Consider the following 18,452-nt stretch of genomic DNA (forward strand, 5'->3'; position numbering starts at 1 on the left):
TGTTTTGCTAGTGATATGCATAATTCAGTTGGCCATGCCATAAAAATACAGGAAAAACCTGTTAAAAATAATATTCTAAGCCCTGCTATTTATATATGTGTAAAACAGACTTCTATAGTATTATTATTATTTTTTTACAAAATCATTTTGAGGGTGGGGTTATGTTTCTGCTTATATTACAACTATTTCCACTTTCTGTCACTCTAAAGACAGCCAGACCCAGGACTCAGCCAAAGAACCAGTTCCCTCAAGCAAAACCTAACATTTGTGCTCATCTGACTGCATGAGACTAAGGCAGCAAGATGTCTGAGAAGTCCACCATCAGTTGTCAGGAGGTAAATTGTTTATCCAATGACTTTCTATTGTTTTCTTAATGTGGATCTGCAATTGTATAATTTTGGGGGGCTAACAAAGTGTTTAATGTCAGAAACTGGTATGTATTACCAGTGTCTCTAAGTATGTCAGACAGTGCTGGGTCAAGACAAGTTAATGTGAGAGGTTTCTCACTAATATTGGTGTATAAAGGAGTTAGGACTTAGCTGAAGAAGAAATAAGGGGTGAAAAAGTCAGCTTCCTGGTGGACTGGTGGTGTGGCATTCAGACAGCAGCACATCCTCAGTCTGCTGGGAAGCTGCATGGCCGACCACACATACAGTGGATCCACGGTGTTTTGGTGGCGCAACATTTACACACGCTGTGCTGAAGAAACTCTGAAAAAACACTGCCACAGCAGCAAAGTCACAATTTCCCTGGCACCAAAAGGAGCTGCTTTCTGCCACTCCTTTTTGCACCAGGAAAGGCTGGGTTAGGGGTGTGGTGTGCAGTTGCTGCAGCCCCAACTTGCTGAGCAAATGGGATGGGCACATACCCTCCAGAGTCTGTTGGGCTGCAGCTCACTCTTGAACCCTGTTGTTGTTGTGTGCCTTCAACTTGGTTCTGACCTATGGCCACCCCTATCATGGGGATTTCTTGGCAAGTTTCTTCTATGTACTTTTAAAAAAGCATAGAAGGTACATCCAAACACATAATGAAGAAGGATTTTAGAGGATTATTTTCTGTGTTGTAGCAACTGTCAGAAAGTGTCAAGCATCCACGAAATGTACATTAAATATAAAGGATGCTTTTTAAAAATATTATTTATGTGTTTTCTGTTAAAAAATTAAGTTATAATGCTAAAAGACATAGATGAGTAGCATTAGTAAGTGCCCTAAGTACAGAAGACGGAAAATATGTGTTATTTATTACTTTTAGTAATACAGTAGACCTTCATTATCCACTAAAATTGAGTTTCCAGGTCCCTCCCATGATAACAAAATCCATGGGTACTCAAGTATATGCTCAAGTATATACAATGGCATTGTAAAATGGTGTCCCTTATATAAAATCGCACAGTTAAGCTTTGCTTTTTAGATTTTTCTGGTGAATATTTTTGAACTGTGGTAGTCTGAATCTGTGGATGGAGAATCCATGGAGGGCTGAATGTATAACTGCTTTTTCCTCTAGCAAGGATTATATTCATCTGATATAGGCATGGTACAGATTGCCCCAAAGGGCAGTTGCTCCAGGTTGGGGGCAGGGCAGCCTTATGACGCCATCATGGTAGCCCCTGTGTGGACGGGAGGCTGCCATGATTATGCTGCCGCCACGTACTAGGGTTGCAGGGCGTGCGGTCGCGCCACCCCGCGCAACCCTAGTACGTGGTCAGACCGGGGCAAAGCGCCGGTCTGAACCACGCCATAATTACAGAAGGTCATATAGTCCAAAAAAGGAATTGCAAAAAAGAAAAAGAAAGAAAGATAGATAGAAAGAAAAAAGATTGTAATATTCAGAATCTTGAAATCTATTCCACTTCAACCTCATGCCTCCGACAGTGTAAACATAAATAAATTTACCATAATGAGTATGTCCACATTATACAATTGTAGCACTTTGATACCACCATAACTGGCATGGCTTCATTTGGAAAAGGGGGAGGAGGACCAATCCCCCAGTACCTTTCCCAGTGGGATAGCTGCCTGGAAAAGACAAGTATCCCACCGGGAAAGGTGCAGGGAGCCAGTTAAAGGAATGAGAGGGTGAGGGAAGAAGAGAAGTGTGTGTGCCCACTCCTCTTCTCCTGCCCACCTATCCCTTTAACTGGCTTCAACATGAGGGGAGTTATTCATGTTTTCCCACATTTGCGTGGGTCCTGTTCCCCAACCCCCAGTGAATGTGGAGGGCTAACTGTGGGCCTAAACAGACCATCAATAAATGCTGCCACGGGGGCAGAGTGGGGGTGTGATGACCACCCATCCACTGCCCCAACTCTGTTCCCATGCTGGTGGGACACTGCGTGCCCCACCACATGGCAGGCGGCATCACTGTGCGTCTTTGATACAGTGTTTACATGCACTGCGCCAGAGCTGTGGAACAGCTGCGGTGGCAGCTAGTGCACCCTTTCTGTGGCACAAAAAGGAGCTGCTTTTTGTGGCTTCTTTTTGCACCATGGAACTGCCGTGTTGGGGGCATGGTGTGCGGTTGCTGCGTCCCCAACCCAGCACTTCCGGGGGTGGCGTGGAACCGGGTGGTCTGTTCAGCTCTTGTATTTCTGTTGTTGTGTGCCTTAAAGTCAGTTCTGACTTATGGTGACCCTAAGGAAAACCTATCGTGGGGTTTTCTTGGCAACTTTCATCAGAGGGGGTTTGCCATTGTCACCTTCTGAGGTTGAGAGAGTAATAATAATAATAATAATAATAAATTTTATTTATATACTGCTTTTCCAAAAAGATCAAAGCGGTTTACATAGAGTTTAAAACCAGTTACAAAACATCATAAAATAGATAAAACCAAGAGCACTAAATACAATATACAATCTAAAAACAATCATTCAATCAATCAATAGGGTGAGGTAGAGAGTCAATGGGATCAAAGTACACGACTTCATTTTCCAGAGGGGAAGGCTTGACAGAAGAGGAAGGTTTTAAGCCTCTTTTTAAATGTTTCCGGGGTGTGTGTGTGTGTGATAAGACGGAGCTCGTCGGGAAGACTATTCCAGATTTGTGGGGCCACTACTGAGAAGGCCATCTGGGAAGTAATAACATATTTAGAAGGTGGAATTTCCAACAAGTTCTTCCTGGTTGTTCTGAGTGTGCGGGGCGGATTATATGGGGAGATGCGGTCCCTCAAATAACTCAGGCCCAAGCCATGTAGGTCTTTATAGGTAATAACCAACACCTTGTATTGTGCTCGGAAGTGAATAGGCAGCCAGTGCAGATCTTTCAGAATAGGTGTTATATGGTCAAACCTGGACGCACCGGTGACCAATCTGGCCGCCATATTTTGTACTAACTGAAGCTTCCGGGCTTGGTACAAGGGTTGCCCCATGTAGAGCGCATTACAGAAATCCAAGCGGGAGGTTACCAGAGCATGTACCACCATTTCAAGGTCCCTTTGGCCCAGTTGGCGTATCAACCGAAGTTGATAGCAAGCACTTCTGATTGTCGCATCTACTTGAGATGTCAATTGCAGGGATGAGTCCAGAAGTACTCCTAAACTGCGAACTTCATCCTTCAGGGGAAGTGTGACCCCATTCAGGACCGGTGGACAAATTTCCTTCCTGGGGAACCTATCACCAGTACTTCCGTTTTCTCTGGATTCAAACTGAGTTTGTTTTCCATCATCCAGCCCATTACCGACTCCAGGCAGGCATTCAGAGGAGAGACGCCATCCTTAGTCACTGCATCAGTAGGGCACACAGAGAAACATATTTGGGTGTCATAAGCATACTGATAACACTGCGCTCCATGTCTCCAGATTATCTCTCCCAGCGGTTTCATGTAAATGTTAAACAAAGTGGGGGACAAAATAGCTCCCTGAGGGACACCAGATGTCAGTTCCCTCTTACAGGAGCAAGTGTCCCCCAGCTGCACCATCTGGAATCTGCCCGAGAGGTAGGAATGGAACCACTGGAGCACAGTGCCCCCGATGCCCAACTCCCTCAGGCGTTCCAGAAGGATACCGTGGTCAATGGTATCGAAAGCCGCTGAGATGTCCAATAGCACCAACAAGGTCACACTTCCCCTGTTGATGCCCAGACGGAGATCATCGACTAAGGCGACCATGGCAGTCTCAACTCCATAACCCGCTCTGAAGCCAGTTTGAAATGGGTCCAGATAATTGGTTTCATCCAAGACTGCTTGGAGTTGGAAGGCAACTGCTCTCTCGATCACCTTACCTAAGAATGACAATAATGAGACCGGTCTATAGTTGTTCCTTACCAGGGGGTCCAGGGAGGATGATTTGCCCAGGTCACCCACTGAGTGTACATGGCTGAGCCAGGATTCAACCCTGATCTCCAGAGTCATTCTCCAATGCTCAAACCATTCCACCATGCTGGCTGTCTTTATTTCTGTGCTTTTCAAAAATGCCTGTAAAATGGGGACATTTTCCCATATCTGACTGAAATTTGTCATACACGAATCTCTGTAGGTTTATAAAATGCCTGAAAATTTCATGCCAGTATTTTAGAAAACATTGAGGTTGGAGAGAGTAGCAGGGCAATGGGATGAGCAGATGAAACCAGTGGAAAATTAAAACAAAGTAAATGTAAAAATGAAAATAATTACAAAATTAATGTACTTTTAATGAATAAACAACAAAACTAATGAAGGTTTTAACAGCATGCAGTAATAACAGAAATGAATACATTGTGCATTCTTATTTTTCTTTAAGTTTTCAGATCAACATATAGATGTCAAAAGAGATGGCAGCTGGTACAATTCTGTTCTCTTATTCCATGCACTGAAAGTTCTTATGAACCAGCCCATGCTCTGGGATCTCCTGGGAATGCTCTTCTCTCTGGTGGGAGAGAGCCTTCTCAAGGAAGGACTGGTCCTTTTATCACTCCATGCTTCTGAAATGATCTGTTCTGTTTCTCTGTTCTGTTTCTCTCCTGGGACTGTATCCAGTCATGTCATGACATGTACTTCCTTTGCAGATTCGAACCTTTCCCACTTCTCTGCTCACTGTGAAAATCCTGCAAGCTAGAAATATCATTGTAGATGACTTATGTGAGTTCCTTTCAAATTTTCCAGTTGTCTCCTTTCCAGAAAATTTGAACTATTCACACCAGAAAAATAGGAAACATAAAACATTTCCAAAAGGTGGTATGAATTGAGCCCTACTTTCAGTGTTTAACTAGGAATCAAGTGGTTGACAAACCCAAAGTGCTTAGGTGAGTTTGGAAAGGACCAGAGTCCTAGCAGTTAGAATGTAAAAAGATTCTTGGGACTATGCGGGACAGATATCCATGTGGGTCCCCCCCCCCATCGTTTTTCTTGTGGACTTAAATAGGCCCCAGGAGGCTGCAGGTTTTCAGCAGAGATGTTAAGGAGAAGGAAAAAAGACGAAAGGGATGAATGGGCATTTCAACCTTTTCCCATTTGACTTATTATTATTATTATTATTATTATTATTATTATTATTATTATTATTATTATCTTTATTGCAAGCTGAATATGGAACACACATCCTTCTTTGAAATTGAGAGGAAAATTTATCTCCTTATCTCTAATATATATGGCCTTAATCCAGAATTGTGCTAGTGGCTGTTTGGGTATGAGAGGGGTTTCCCCTTCTCCTCTTGTAGCCCCTACAATACCTGAAAAGCAACTCTGAAGAGTTTTCTGTAGATGAATGCCAGCCTATATAAAAAGATTATGTAGATGAAGGAAATGTAGCTGTACATTTGGAGGTATATGTACATATGTAGAGTATATGTTTTTGATGCAGAAGGTTCTGAATCTAGCCCCTGGAAGATATTAGCACCAAGGTAACTTTAAAAGATGACAGGTTTTCTTGAAGAAGATGAACCTTGAAATCTTTTCCAGTGTTGTGATTTCAGTATTTGTTCTAGGCTTGCATTAAGAAAATTTTCCTCTCTGATGTAGCAAGTGGAGCTGATTGCTATGTAACGCTATGGCTGCCGACAGCTTCAAAGGAGAAATTAAGAACTCGAACAGTCTTACACTCCAGTGCGCTTGTGTGGAATGAAACCTTCTATTTCATGATACAAAATCAAGTCAAGGTAAGTGGACAACAGTCTTGTTGTTTGCCGTGGAGAAACTGAATTCAAAATTGCTCAAGATGACTAAGATAGGCTGCATTCTGGACCAGCATTGCTAAATTATGGGCATGAATGCAATTTCAACTTTTTCTTAGTGGTATCTTCTTCAATCCAGATCAGCATTAGACATCTATTAAGACAAATCTGAGGTCTTCAAGCACCTGATTTTCCCCCCTGAAAGATGCATTTAAATTTCAGAATATTCTGGAACTGAGGATTTATTCTGAAGATGATCTTCTCTTTACCATTCTCTTTGATGTAGCTGAAGTTGCTCCTGGTGAGAGAGTCCATGTTACCTTTATATTAAATTTGGAGGTATGGAATATAATTTCTTGCTCACATCTTTTATATTTCACTAGATAAAGTGTGTGTGTCTTTTATATTTCACTAGATAAAGTGTGTGTGTGTGTGTGTGTGTGTGTGTGTGGTATGTGTGTGTGGGCACATGTGCACAATTTCTGAATGAAGACTTATATTACATAAAAACAATATCAATATATTGAAATTTGATTCTTTATTCGTCTATGGCAGGGAGTTGGACTGGAGGGCCCTTGTAGTCGCTTCCAATTCTATGATTCTATGATATAAGAATTGTGATGTCCTGCCAGGACTGATTAATTTCCCCCTGCATTTTCTTTTGTGTTGGTTCAGGCCATAGATTATTTTAGTGTAGAAAAGTTCATTGTATTAGTTTATGGGAGGAGCTGTAGGTTTCCCCTGCATCATTTCCAGGTTTGGTTTGCCCTTTCACAGCAGGCTGTGCTGTAGCTAGAGGTTTTTAGTTGGGGAGCAGACTTTGCTGAGAGCAAGCAGAGAGCTGTCTTTTGGTGGCAAGCAGGCCCAGACAGCCGGAAAGGGCATTTCTTACACCACCCAGCCATATTAGTTACCAACTCAGCCATATTAGTTACCATCAGCAAGAAAATAGAGGAATTCAGGAGCTGAAAGACCCTGCACCAGCTCCATTGAGTAAGGAGAGCAAACTACATCGGACTCAGAAAGATGTCGTCTGGAAGAAAGCTGAACTGTAAAGTATCTTTTGTTTAGAGCTGGGGAGGAGAAAACCTTTTATTTTTATTTTTTAAATTAAATTTCCCCCTTTTAAACTTTACATCCAGCTTCAGATCCTTTTTTGGGTATCACAGTTTGTTCTCACCAGGGTACTGGCGTTGCACACTCAAACCTGCCACCACCTTTAGTTGGGTGTGTCTTCATAAGAATAATACACATAAATACATTGTAATGTGTTATGTATGATGAAGACCAGGATGAAATTTGACTGTGACTTAAAAAAAATGTATATCCAATAGGCTAATAGTAACCCATTCACTGTTGGTGGATCCTTATATAGCCATCCACACTGAAGGAGGGGATAAAGAATGGGTAAATCTCCAAAATTAGGGAGCTGCATTCATTCCCCCAGGAGGCTTTGGATGGCCACAATCCCTTGCTGCACTCTCCAGGAAGAAAAGTTCAAAAACATTTTATTTATGGTCTGTTTTAGGTTCAGGAAAGGCCTTATTACAACAAAAAGTCGACTTCCAGATCAATTATTGTTGGGAAAAAAAGCCTCTTCTGTGCCTGAAATAGCCTAGGGGGTCTAAACATATGGTAAAATTGCCCACTCCACCTCCAGGAGGGTTTGGATTTTTTTTTGTGGGGGGGGGGACAAAATGAATTTGATCCTGAGGGGAATGAATGAGTGACCACATGTGGCCTAGAGGCTGGACTTTCCCCTCCACACTTAGCAGGGTGGGGCTCAAAAAGCTTGCAGGAGCCTTAATTTTCAGAAATGCAAATCCCTCGAACAACTTGATGGCAAAGATAACAACAACAACAAATATAAGGAGGACCCTTATCACAGCTCTCAGTTAAACTGTTGAGAGTGGGAAACCGAAAGCTAGCTGAGAGTGGAACAAGGGGAATGGAATGGAGTATCCTAGAAAAAAGCTTTAGCTCTCCGGAATCCTGAACATAAGAATTCCCATGCTGTATTTTTCCAAGTCTTTCTTTTTTAAAATAACCATGAATGATATTTCTTCTCTTTTCCTAAGTTCAGCAAGTTTTATTCTGCTTACCACCTCCATATTTTCTTCTTAGAAAATGAAACAACTAGAAGTGGAGTTCATCATGAAGGAAAAGTAAGTGGCCATAATAGGGGAGGTGTTATCAGTTCCTTATGAAATGTAAAGTAAATCAATATGCAGTCCTCCCTCTGTTCTCACAGTCTTCAGATTTGTGTTCCTCGCTTCTGCTCAAGGGACAAAAGAACAGGGTGTGCACCCATGCCCCTGTGCACCTGTGCCTATATTCAAGCCAATGAGACTTGAATATAAGCAAAACTTTGTTTTCATGAGGGGTCCGGAATGAATCCCCAGCGAAAAAGGAGGGGCGATTGTAAATGGATTTAAATCAGTACATTTATAGATGTTTTTGCTTCTGACATGTTGAGAATTTAATGACTAGGATTCAGCAGGAGATGTAAGTAAAACTAATTACATCTGTTGTCTCTGTGTTCATTTGAGATGTTGAAAGCTACACTGCTATTGAGAAAAAAATATCTGTACTTTTACTTGCCCAGACATGAATTCAGTCCCTCTGTTTATGCTATCACACATTCTATTTCTCAGTTAATTACTTTCCACTAATAGCAGACTGCTGTAGGGTTGTTTTTCCAATACATGTGGTTCAGTGAAGCCCATGTTAGGTTTTACTTCCATTTCATGTATGAAATGTCACTGCCATGGCAGTTGCAATACTGGCAGAGGTGGTGTCACAGTCTCCTTCTTCTCCTCTGCCCCTGTCCCCCCGAAATTCCCAAGCATCCTGATTCTTCTCCTATTTTTTGGTATTTTTTCCTTTTCTTTTTTAAGACATGTAAATTGCATTACCAGAAATGCAGAAAAAAGTAGAAGTAAAAAAAGAAAAGAAAAGAAAAAAAGATGAAGAAATTTAAAGTCACACTGAATAGGACATAATGCAGGGAGGCAGGGTGTAGGGATAACCCAGAAGAGATCACAATGGCAACAGTAACTCCATTCCTGTGATTGTGAAGATGTGCAATACTGGCTCTTTCTCAAACTGGCATGTTTGTGTTTTCATTAATTAGCACAATTGCAGTGAGAATGGTTTCATTTGTACCACTGTGGGATCATTACTAAATTTTACCTGTTTTGTGATGGAATAATTCTAGCAGAATTTTTTGGGGAACATCATCAAAGGTTAACTTGAACATCTTTAGAAAAGAATTAGTCAAGATAAAATAAAGTATAGTTGTCCCTCCATATTTGCTAGGGTTAGGGGAACAAGACCCCCGTGAATATGGAAAAACCGCAAATAACAAAAACACTGCTTTTACCTGAGAGGACACCTCTCTAGGAATCTTGAGGTCCTCCAGTGCAACTGTGTGGTCAATGTCCAACATACACTGACCATAGAATGGCACTGGAGTAACTACAAATGGTCTTTCAGTGCAACTTTTAGCTAAAGTTGACCACAGAGTTGCACTGGAGGACCTAGACAGTCCTAGAGAGAACATATTAATGAAATCCGTGAATAATCAAATCTGCAAATATCAAAGCTGCAAATATGGAGGGATGACTGTACTTTTAAATTGTCTGGAAAATTAAGTATACTAACTTTCTCTGATTGAAATCAAAGGATGTTTAGGATGCAGTCCTATATGGTGGGTTTTCATACTGGGGATTAAATCCCATTCTATTTATATTCTTGAGATTGTTGAATACATTGAGATTTACTTCTAAAGACTCTAACCATCTTTTTTGATAGTGGGTCCTTGTTATCCGTTGGGGTTTGGTTCTAGGATCCAGGGACGTAGCCAAAGGGGGGTTCTTGGGGTCCGGACCCCCCCCCCTTCCATTAGAAAAATGAATGGTGTGTGCTGCTGCTCCACCGCACCCAAGCCCCATTATAATGGTGGCACTTAGTCTGGACCCCCCCATCCTAAAATCCTAGCTACGTCCTTGTAGGATCCTCTGTGAATAAGAAAATTTGTGGATGCTCAAGTCCCATTAAATATAATGGCATAGCAAAATGGTGTCCCTTATATAAAATGGAAAATCAAGGTTTGCTATTTAGAATTTATATATATTTTTTAATATTTTCAAGCTGTGGATGCTTGGATAAAAAAAATACATGGATAAGGAGGGCTGACTGTATATATGTGTGTGTGTGTCCTCTCTACATGCCTTGAAATTTCACCCCCAAATTGTGCTCTTCTAGGTCTCTTTTTAATTTATAACTTATAGTGAGGTAAGATGGGTTGCTATTGCTAAAACGGATATATTTAAAATAAATATTTATTTTAAAAAAGTATTTTTTCATTCTTTCTAGTTTGGATCATCTTGAAAAACTTATCACAAATGATGTCCTTGTGGTAATACTTATATTTTTTTATTTTGTGTCTTCTTGCTTTTAAAGTGTGCTTTTTGATGCATTATAACTTTATATCAGTGGAAAAATGAAAAAGCAGAGAGGTGTAGGCTTTTAGGATGCAAATGTCAAAGAACTGTTTTTAGAGGCAGCTTTAATTGAATGCATGACACTTTCAGTGGTGTAAATCTTCATAATATGACTTGTTATTAATTATCTTACAGTCCCGTTCAGTTTCCTGTTTAAATGTTTGTGTGGCCAAGAGAAACAATAAGAGGTATTCAAAAGGTAAGACTGTGTAAAGTTCATTCTCTAAGCAGAGTAGCACTTTGCTAAAAAGCAATTCTTTTCTCTTTTCTAAGAATCAATGGATATTGTAACATCCTTTGTCTGTGAGCCGCCTTGGGCCCCTTCTACAAGAAAGGCAATGTACAAATGAAACAAACAAACAAACATTTAAATATTTTATTTTGCTAATAAACAGCTTTATATTCTATTTTGTTTTCAATAATAATATCAATATTTTGATATTAACTAATAATGTAGGATTTTTAAAAGCTATCATCTAATCATGAAAGATTTGCATAGGATGGCCATCTGTTAGGGAAGCTTTAAGTCTGGATACTCCCATTGGTAGGGGATGGACCAAATGATCAATATCTTTCCATTCTACAGTTGTATGGTTCTATGATTCTAAACTATTTTCATGATCTTTATCTTAAGTGTGCACATTTAGAATCAAAGGCAATCAGTCATAGGGGAAACTATGGTGACATATGTGAATGTCTACAAGTATACTTGGGTTAACAAAGTGCAGTGTTTGTATATATTCCCGGGCTTTACTTTTTTGGCAGAAACTTTGGTACCAGAGGTAGAAATAACATGGAAAAACTAGGAATAGGTTCCTACACCACAAAAAAGGACAGCAGTTCAACATGATTCAGCAAACTTTTTATTCAAAATTAGGATTATGCACATGTGAAATGTGACAACCTGGTCAGGTGAAACCTTGCACACATAAAAAATTTTTTAACATCTTCTAGTGACCACTTGATAGCTTCTTCTAAAATGTATCCCAGGATGACTTTTTTCTTTCTCTTTGATTAATCTAACCCTTGCTAATGTCTAGCATTATTTGGGAATTATTGTTTGTAGTTAAATTTAAAATAAAGATCAAGAAATTATTAAATTTTAATCTGACGTTTGGAAAAGCAAGTACTTTAACTACATTAATATTTTGGATTAAGTTGTCTTTATGTGCTGTTAAGTGATTATTAGGTGCTAGATTCTTCAGATACTCATCTTAATTCTAGATAAATGTTATAAAATGTTGGTTTCTGGATAGCAATAATAGAAAACTGGGGTAGTTGATAATTTTACCTATTTGGGCTTCTGCTTATAGAGGAAGATAACCTTGCATTGCAAGTGAAAGGATCATATGAAGACAGGTGGAAAACTGCTTTGGAATCTGGATTGATAGAATGCTTTCACTTCCACTATCCAACATATTGGGAACCAGAACTGAATGCCATTCTACAGGTTATATTAATGTTATAGGAAATATTGCATATCATAACACCTAACAATAAGTCCTGAAACAAGGGCATAAAAACATACTTTGCTCATAGCAGTACCAACTAGTGATACCATTTGGACATAAGAGAATGTCATGGATTCCTGTTATGAGAATGTGCCATAATAAGCCTTAGGATCACATGCACCACTGTCCTTCTTTACATGAAAGGAAAAAGTTTACAGATTTAATTTGTGGTTTGGAAGAAACCATTTTCTTCTTTTAAGTTCTGATTTTAAAATAGTGGCTGTCTAAACCATCATTCATTATACCAAACTATAGTACTATGTTATGTACGATAATAGATAATAGAACTGTATAGAACATACTATAAATTTTATATTATTATGTGTTTAAATTGCTTAAATATTATATTACAAAATAACCAACATAGTAACCAAGATCCAAAAATATAATTTGTTTGGTTTCCATTAACCAGCTCTGGCTGGAAGAAAACCAGTTTCCTACATTTGATTATCATAGAAAACTATGGCTGCATCCACACTGAAGAAAGAACCCAGTTTGACACCACTTTAACCTCCCTGGTTCAATGCTATGGAATTCTGGGAATTGTAGTTCATTGTGGCCCCAGAATGGAGGTCAGCTCTGGGGCCACAATAAACTATAATCCCAGAATTGATATGAAATGATTTTTCAACTGGCCATCTCCGCTGACAAGTCATAGATTTGATCCAATAATGCAAACTCACCTTCTATATAATTACAGTGTAAATTTTCTATTTCTTTAGTGGTAACAGAGGAATCAAAACACCAAGACTGTAAGGGTACAAATTATGATCTAAATGGATTTCAGAGGCAAGAACCAAAGACAGCAGCAAATAAGCAAAAGAACTGAACACAAATTATTAGAGTTAGAAGTGCTGATTTAAATTCATGGTTTCATTCCAAATATTTCCCTATCCAATGTGAGAAGCTTGGTAAAAGCTAATTAATATACTAATACATGTGTAGGTTAAGTACAGTGGGCCCTTCTTTTATGCTGTGGATCCGTTCCGCCCTCCCTGCGTAAAAGAAAAAAGCGTAAGCTCGAGCCCCATTAGAAGTAATGGGGCGTGTGCTTGCTGTGCGGCGCCACGGGCATGCCATGGGTGCATGCCCCATTACTTTTTCTGGGGTGCATGAGCCTTTCTTCTGGGGTGCATGAACGTATGCTGGAAGCCACGTATGATGTGGGTGCACTGTATGTCAATTCATCAATAAATTATATGCACAAATTGCAAGTTTTAACTCTAGAATTATTTAGACTATCATTCCACTCAGGCCTAGGTTATGATATCACCTAAAAATATCAACATCTATTTTCGTTAAATATATGTAAAGAGACCCTAATGCATGGCATTTTCTGATTATGTAAAAACATAACCCCTTTCTTTTATCCATACACAGCATTGCTCAAGTAATGGGGAGCAAGATGAACACCGTTCTTTTGCATCATTGACTTTGCCTCTAAAATTAGTTTCAGCTGGGCAAGAGGTAAAAGTAGCTCTTCCTGTGTCAGAGGTATGTTTGACCAGATTGGTTAACATGACATTTAACTGTCTCAATTACTTACATTAAGATTAAGTACAGAAGAGATGAATTTACTGAAGCAACCCAAACTGATCATGGTATCTTAAACTAAAACTGACCAGTTGGGGTATGATTGCAGGATGGGGGACAGTGGGTACACCTCTGTTCCTCTGATCCACATGATTGTAATAATGTGATCTTGAATGTCTGTTGCAACTGTGGGCAGCTGGGGAAACACATTAACTCCCCAGGAGACGTTGGAGACCTGCACCAAAACTGTAGTGCAAAATCAACATTTTGCCCCCAAACACCCTCTGGGAAGTACAGAAGACATGTTTTTGGCTTCCATGATTGACCAGAAGCCACTTCTTATTCTTGAAAAATGCATCTCTGCACCAGAAAATAGCCTGGGGGGGCATGGTAAAAATATCACCATGCCCCTTGAAGAGCATTTTGGGACAATTTTTAAAAAATGTTGCATTGATTTTTTTTCTTGACACCTGGAGGAGTGCATGGGGCCGATGGGCCATCTTTTGCTCACTGCTGCCCTAGAGCACCATAGGGATGCAATTCTTCACTACGTTTCTTCCTGAAAGAAGGAACAAGTAATTTTGCACAGGAAATGATATTTCTGCATAGAAACATGATTTCCTACACAGAAAATGCTGTTTTCTGTGGAAAACAGCCATGTGCAAATTTTGTACAGAAATAATCCTGAATTGTGAAGATTACTGCCTGTCCCGACTTCTTATTGACAGGATTTCTCAACATTTGAAAAACATGTTTTTGACCATTTTTGGAATATTTTTAATATTCTCAGCAGCAGTAATGTTAACAAGAGTCCTTTGTAGTTTTTAAAGAGAGCTTTAAAGAGCATTTCTGTCCATTCTCCACTATCTCCTCTTGTTTTTGTTTTTTTGTGGTGGGGAAACAGAAGACAGAATACGCACAAATTTTGTCAACAGAGAAATAGTGAAAATAGCTTGTACAAGATTTTCTACTTTTCATGAGACTGAAAAAACTACTGCTTTTTTTTTGGTTCAGCAGCAGTAATGTATAAAAAACTGAGGATTTGAGGGTTTACTCACATAACGTTTTTGCATGAAACCTTGCCCACCTAACATGGAAGGGTTTTAATTTTTGGCTAAAAAAAGTGTGAAATGTACTGCCAGTACCCTGTATTATGGAGCACTGGGCTTAAAGAAGTGGCTTGTTTTTCTTCCTTAAGGAATTATGTCAGAATCTATTGCAACCTTTAAAAACCAGACTAACTGCTACCTCCCAGAGGGCCTTCTCTGCAATTGCTCCCAAACTATGGAATGGTCTGCCAGATGAGATCCGTCAAATTGCCAGCTTAGGCCTGTTACAGACTGCCAAAATAAAGCTGCTTCGGGTTTCTCTGGAGGTATGCTATTTAAATGATGCATGGGTCCTAAGAGTCCGGAGGTCGCGCCAAAGCCACACTTCATTCCTAACCACTGGAGTGCAGCTTTGGTGCAGCTTCCGGATTCTTAGGATGCATGCATCATTTAAACAGCATACCTCCACAGAGACCTGAAGCAGCTTTATTTTGGCAGTCTGTAACAGGCCAACGACAGCTTTAAAAAAGCTGTCAAGATGGATCTCTTCCAGCAGGCCTTTCCTGAATAAAGTGCCCGGCCACAGAATGACTGCCCCCCCGCATCATGTATCAGCCCACTGCTCTGTCCTCACTGTATTTATTGTGTTTTAATAGATGTTTTAATTGTAATTTGTTTAATCCTGTTTTAAGGGGGGGAAATTTGGGACAATAATTTGTAAATGTGGATTTTAACATGTTGTAGCCGCTTTGATTGTCCTGTCACAGAAAAGCGGGATATAAATAAAAGTTTTATTATTATTATTTATTTAGAATAGTAGGATAACGGTAGTCAGAAAATATTTTCTCTAGTGCATATATAGAGTTGAAGGAATTTGCCGTTCACAGAGCAATATTATCAGTCAATAAATCTGATCTGATTATTGTAAATTGATGATAAAAAAATAACAGTAAAAATAACAATGTTGAATACATAATTTAAACCAACATTTTTCCTTTTAAAACAACTACAATAACAACAGTAACAAAGAATATTAGGGAACAAAAACTGCAGTGTAATATTCATAGGCTTTTTGGGGATCTTATGAGTGGCCTTGTTCATCATGATCCAGAATTGCAGACTAAGAAAATTAGAAGGATTTCATTTGCAGTAGAAGAATTTCATATGCCTATCAGTCTTTTTGCCATGTGCTGTACATTTATAAAACAAACTAATCCATAAGAACATTGTAATGATTTTTTCCCCACTTTGTGACATCTTCTCTAAGAAATTACTGGCTAGAACCCTTTTGGCATGAAATCTCTGCTGGCATAACTCCCAGTTATATCTATGTATTTATTTTTTGAAGGGGGAGAAGGTATCTGTAGCTTTCAGTATAATACCTCTCACTCTAAATGTGCCACAGCACCTGGGGATCTTCTTGTCACAATTCTGTCCCCCAAGCCACTGTCTACAGAGAAATGCCTGAGTGTATTTGAATTGCCCTTGCACATTTGAAAAATAAGGATCATTTTTTCCTGACCCCCCACTCCATATGCAAAGACAGCCAGAATATGCCTGGGTGGCTCTCACAACCAATCAATGGCTGGGGACACCAAGTTGTGCCAATGAATCCCCTCCCTATCTGCTGTTAAACACCAGGGGAGAACATGGGAAAGAAGAAATAGCTCCCCAATGATGGCATACGTATGCTGACAGACATTTATGCTCTGTTTACATAGGATCTCAATCATTATATAATTGTATGCTAAGAAAGTTGAATTCTGTGGATTATGTATATGACCTTTACATATGTATTTAAATTCTTCCTTTTAGGATACTAGTCTGGAGCTGAGGTTACATAGACAGTCCTGGTAATGTATTATTTTTCTGTCTGGAAAGGTTTTTGAATAAATGTGTGGATCAATGCAGGTTACCTCTTAGTTTTCTGGATCCTCCTTGGAATTGGATTGATCCTGTTCTTGTCCCTAAAATGGTTCATTCTTGGAAACAAATTTATAGCGATGTTTTTTCTTGTTCTCTCTCTCTCTCTCTCTCTCTCTCTTATCCCTCCTGTCCTGATACTTTGTATAATTTTGGTAGCCTAATAGCCTAAGTAGCCTCATAAATACAGGTTACGCACTGTTACCTAATAGCAGTATCAGTACTACTGAGAATAACTGAAGATCTAAATATACTGTTATTTTTACTCTGAGAGTGGTTTCCAGTGTCATAGAGCTATAGAAAGTATGTATGCATATCCTTCAACATTTCATAGATGAAAACCTGGACACATGTGGTGAAGCAACATCAGAGTATGATCAAAATGATAAAGGTTATTAATAAGGAAGACCATGCAAGCTAGGCAAGGCTGCCAGTGTTTGCTTTTTGCAGAGACTACTGGGAAAGCTAAGGCTCTGTGCTCTAAACTCCTCTCCTCCCTGCTGAATTAACTGAGGGCAAACTACTTTTGCATTTTGAACTCAGCAACTAAAGTAAGTTGAGAACAAACGGAGGAAGCAAAAAGAGGTGAGAGAAACTGAAACACTTTAAAAGCAGCTGGAAAACTGGGATAACAGTTGCCAAATCAGGACAGTTTAGGGGAGGTATGCAGAAGGACAATCCCAACTGCTTGCACGGTTTCCTTCACTGGAGATAATTATGACATCTCTGTCATGACATTTCTGCAAAAATGAAAAACAGCAACTGGGTGGAGTAAGACTCTGCTCCTTCATCTGTGTGGCAATTAAGTGTAAAATGCTTAATTGTTGGTTGCATAGCCAGCTTTGAAGTGCATTGCCAAGTCACTTCATAACTCACTGTTTGGGGGTGGGGGGAACGAAGTGCTAATCCAGGTCCCTTTAATGCAAATGGAAAACTGGAAATGTAAATGACTAAGCATGGGTTTTCTGGTCAGCCCGTGACTGTTAGAGGTTATGCAGTAGCAAAGACAAGGTTGTGAGGTGCCAAGAATGCTGGAAGGTGCAGTTCAAGTATTTGTAGGATACCAGCTGGGAAAGCCTGAATTAGAGGAATATATCTCTAAATGTGGAATATTCATTGGCGATTACCACAATATACTCTTATGGTGCTGCTATTCTACTTTTTCTGTGCTGGCTTCCTTCTGTAGCATTTTGGGGTTTGTAGTTCAGTGAGGCCTAAGAGCTCTCTGGCTGAGAGTTCTAACTGCCCCTCCCTAAACTCCAAATCCCAGAATGCAATAGGAGGCAGGCAGAGCCTGTGAAGTGGAATAGCAGCACTATAAGTGTAGTGCAGTAATCTCCATTTTATTAGTCACTGGATGTTGTACTGTTAGGTTCTAGAACCTATTTCTTCATATCTGTTTCAGTTCCGAACAGCTTGATATGCGTTTGGGATTTGATTTATGTGAAGAAGAAAAGGCTTTTCTACACAAACGAAAAAATGTGGTTTCAGCAGCTTTGAAGAGTATCCTCCAGCTAAAAAAAGATCTCTTAGATCATGAGGTATGAATGGCAGTGTGCAGGATCTAGAATGGAGAGGAAGAAAATTTTAAAAGGAAAATAAAAGTTTATATTTGACACGCATTGTCTGTTTTTTAAAAACTGTCATCAGTTTTACTGTCATTCTAGCTTTGTGTCCCTATATTGGGAGAAAGGCGGGATATAAGAAAATAATAATAATAATAATAATAATAATAATAATAGCTGTGTAATTTGCAAACCAATTGTTTAACAAATCTAGAACAATGCATACTATGTGTTGATGGGAGTTAACCCATGCATGGATGGTTCCTTCTCCTTGGCTAGTATGGACC

At 39.5% G+C, this 18,452-nt stretch overlaps 1 protein-coding gene across 1 annotated transcript in view; it reads left to right on the top strand.

Annotated features, from left to right (window-relative positions):
• Window positions 1-302: 302 nt before the first annotated feature.
• LOC121926752 (cytosolic phospholipase A2 delta-like) overlaps window positions 303-18,452 on the top strand; it is a 35,662-nt gene continuing 17,512 nt past the window's right edge. The window contains exons 1-11 of the mRNA XM_042459986.1: window positions 303-335; window positions 4,976-5,048; window positions 5,928-6,064; window positions 6,302-6,418; window positions 8,204-8,244; window positions 10,457-10,499; window positions 10,720-10,783; window positions 11,898-12,034; window positions 13,476-13,589; window positions 16,493-16,530; window positions 18,006-18,141. Coding sequence (XP_042315920.1) covers window positions 303-335; window positions 4,976-5,048; window positions 5,928-6,064; window positions 6,302-6,418; window positions 8,204-8,244; window positions 10,457-10,499; window positions 10,720-10,783; window positions 11,898-12,034; window positions 13,476-13,589; window positions 16,493-16,530; window positions 18,006-18,141 — 933 coding nt within the window. The remainder of the gene's footprint in view (window positions 336-4,975; window positions 5,049-5,927; window positions 6,065-6,301; window positions 6,419-8,203; window positions 8,245-10,456; window positions 10,500-10,719; window positions 10,784-11,897; window positions 12,035-13,475; window positions 13,590-16,492; window positions 16,531-18,005; window positions 18,142-18,452) is intronic.

Source organism: Sceloporus undulatus, chromosome 1 (genome assembly GCF_019175285.1).
Source record: "Sceloporus undulatus isolate JIND9_A2432 ecotype Alabama chromosome 1, SceUnd_v1.1, whole genome shotgun sequence".
Taxonomy (NCBI): Eukaryota; Metazoa; Chordata; class Lepidosauria; order Squamata; family Phrynosomatidae; genus Sceloporus; species Sceloporus undulatus.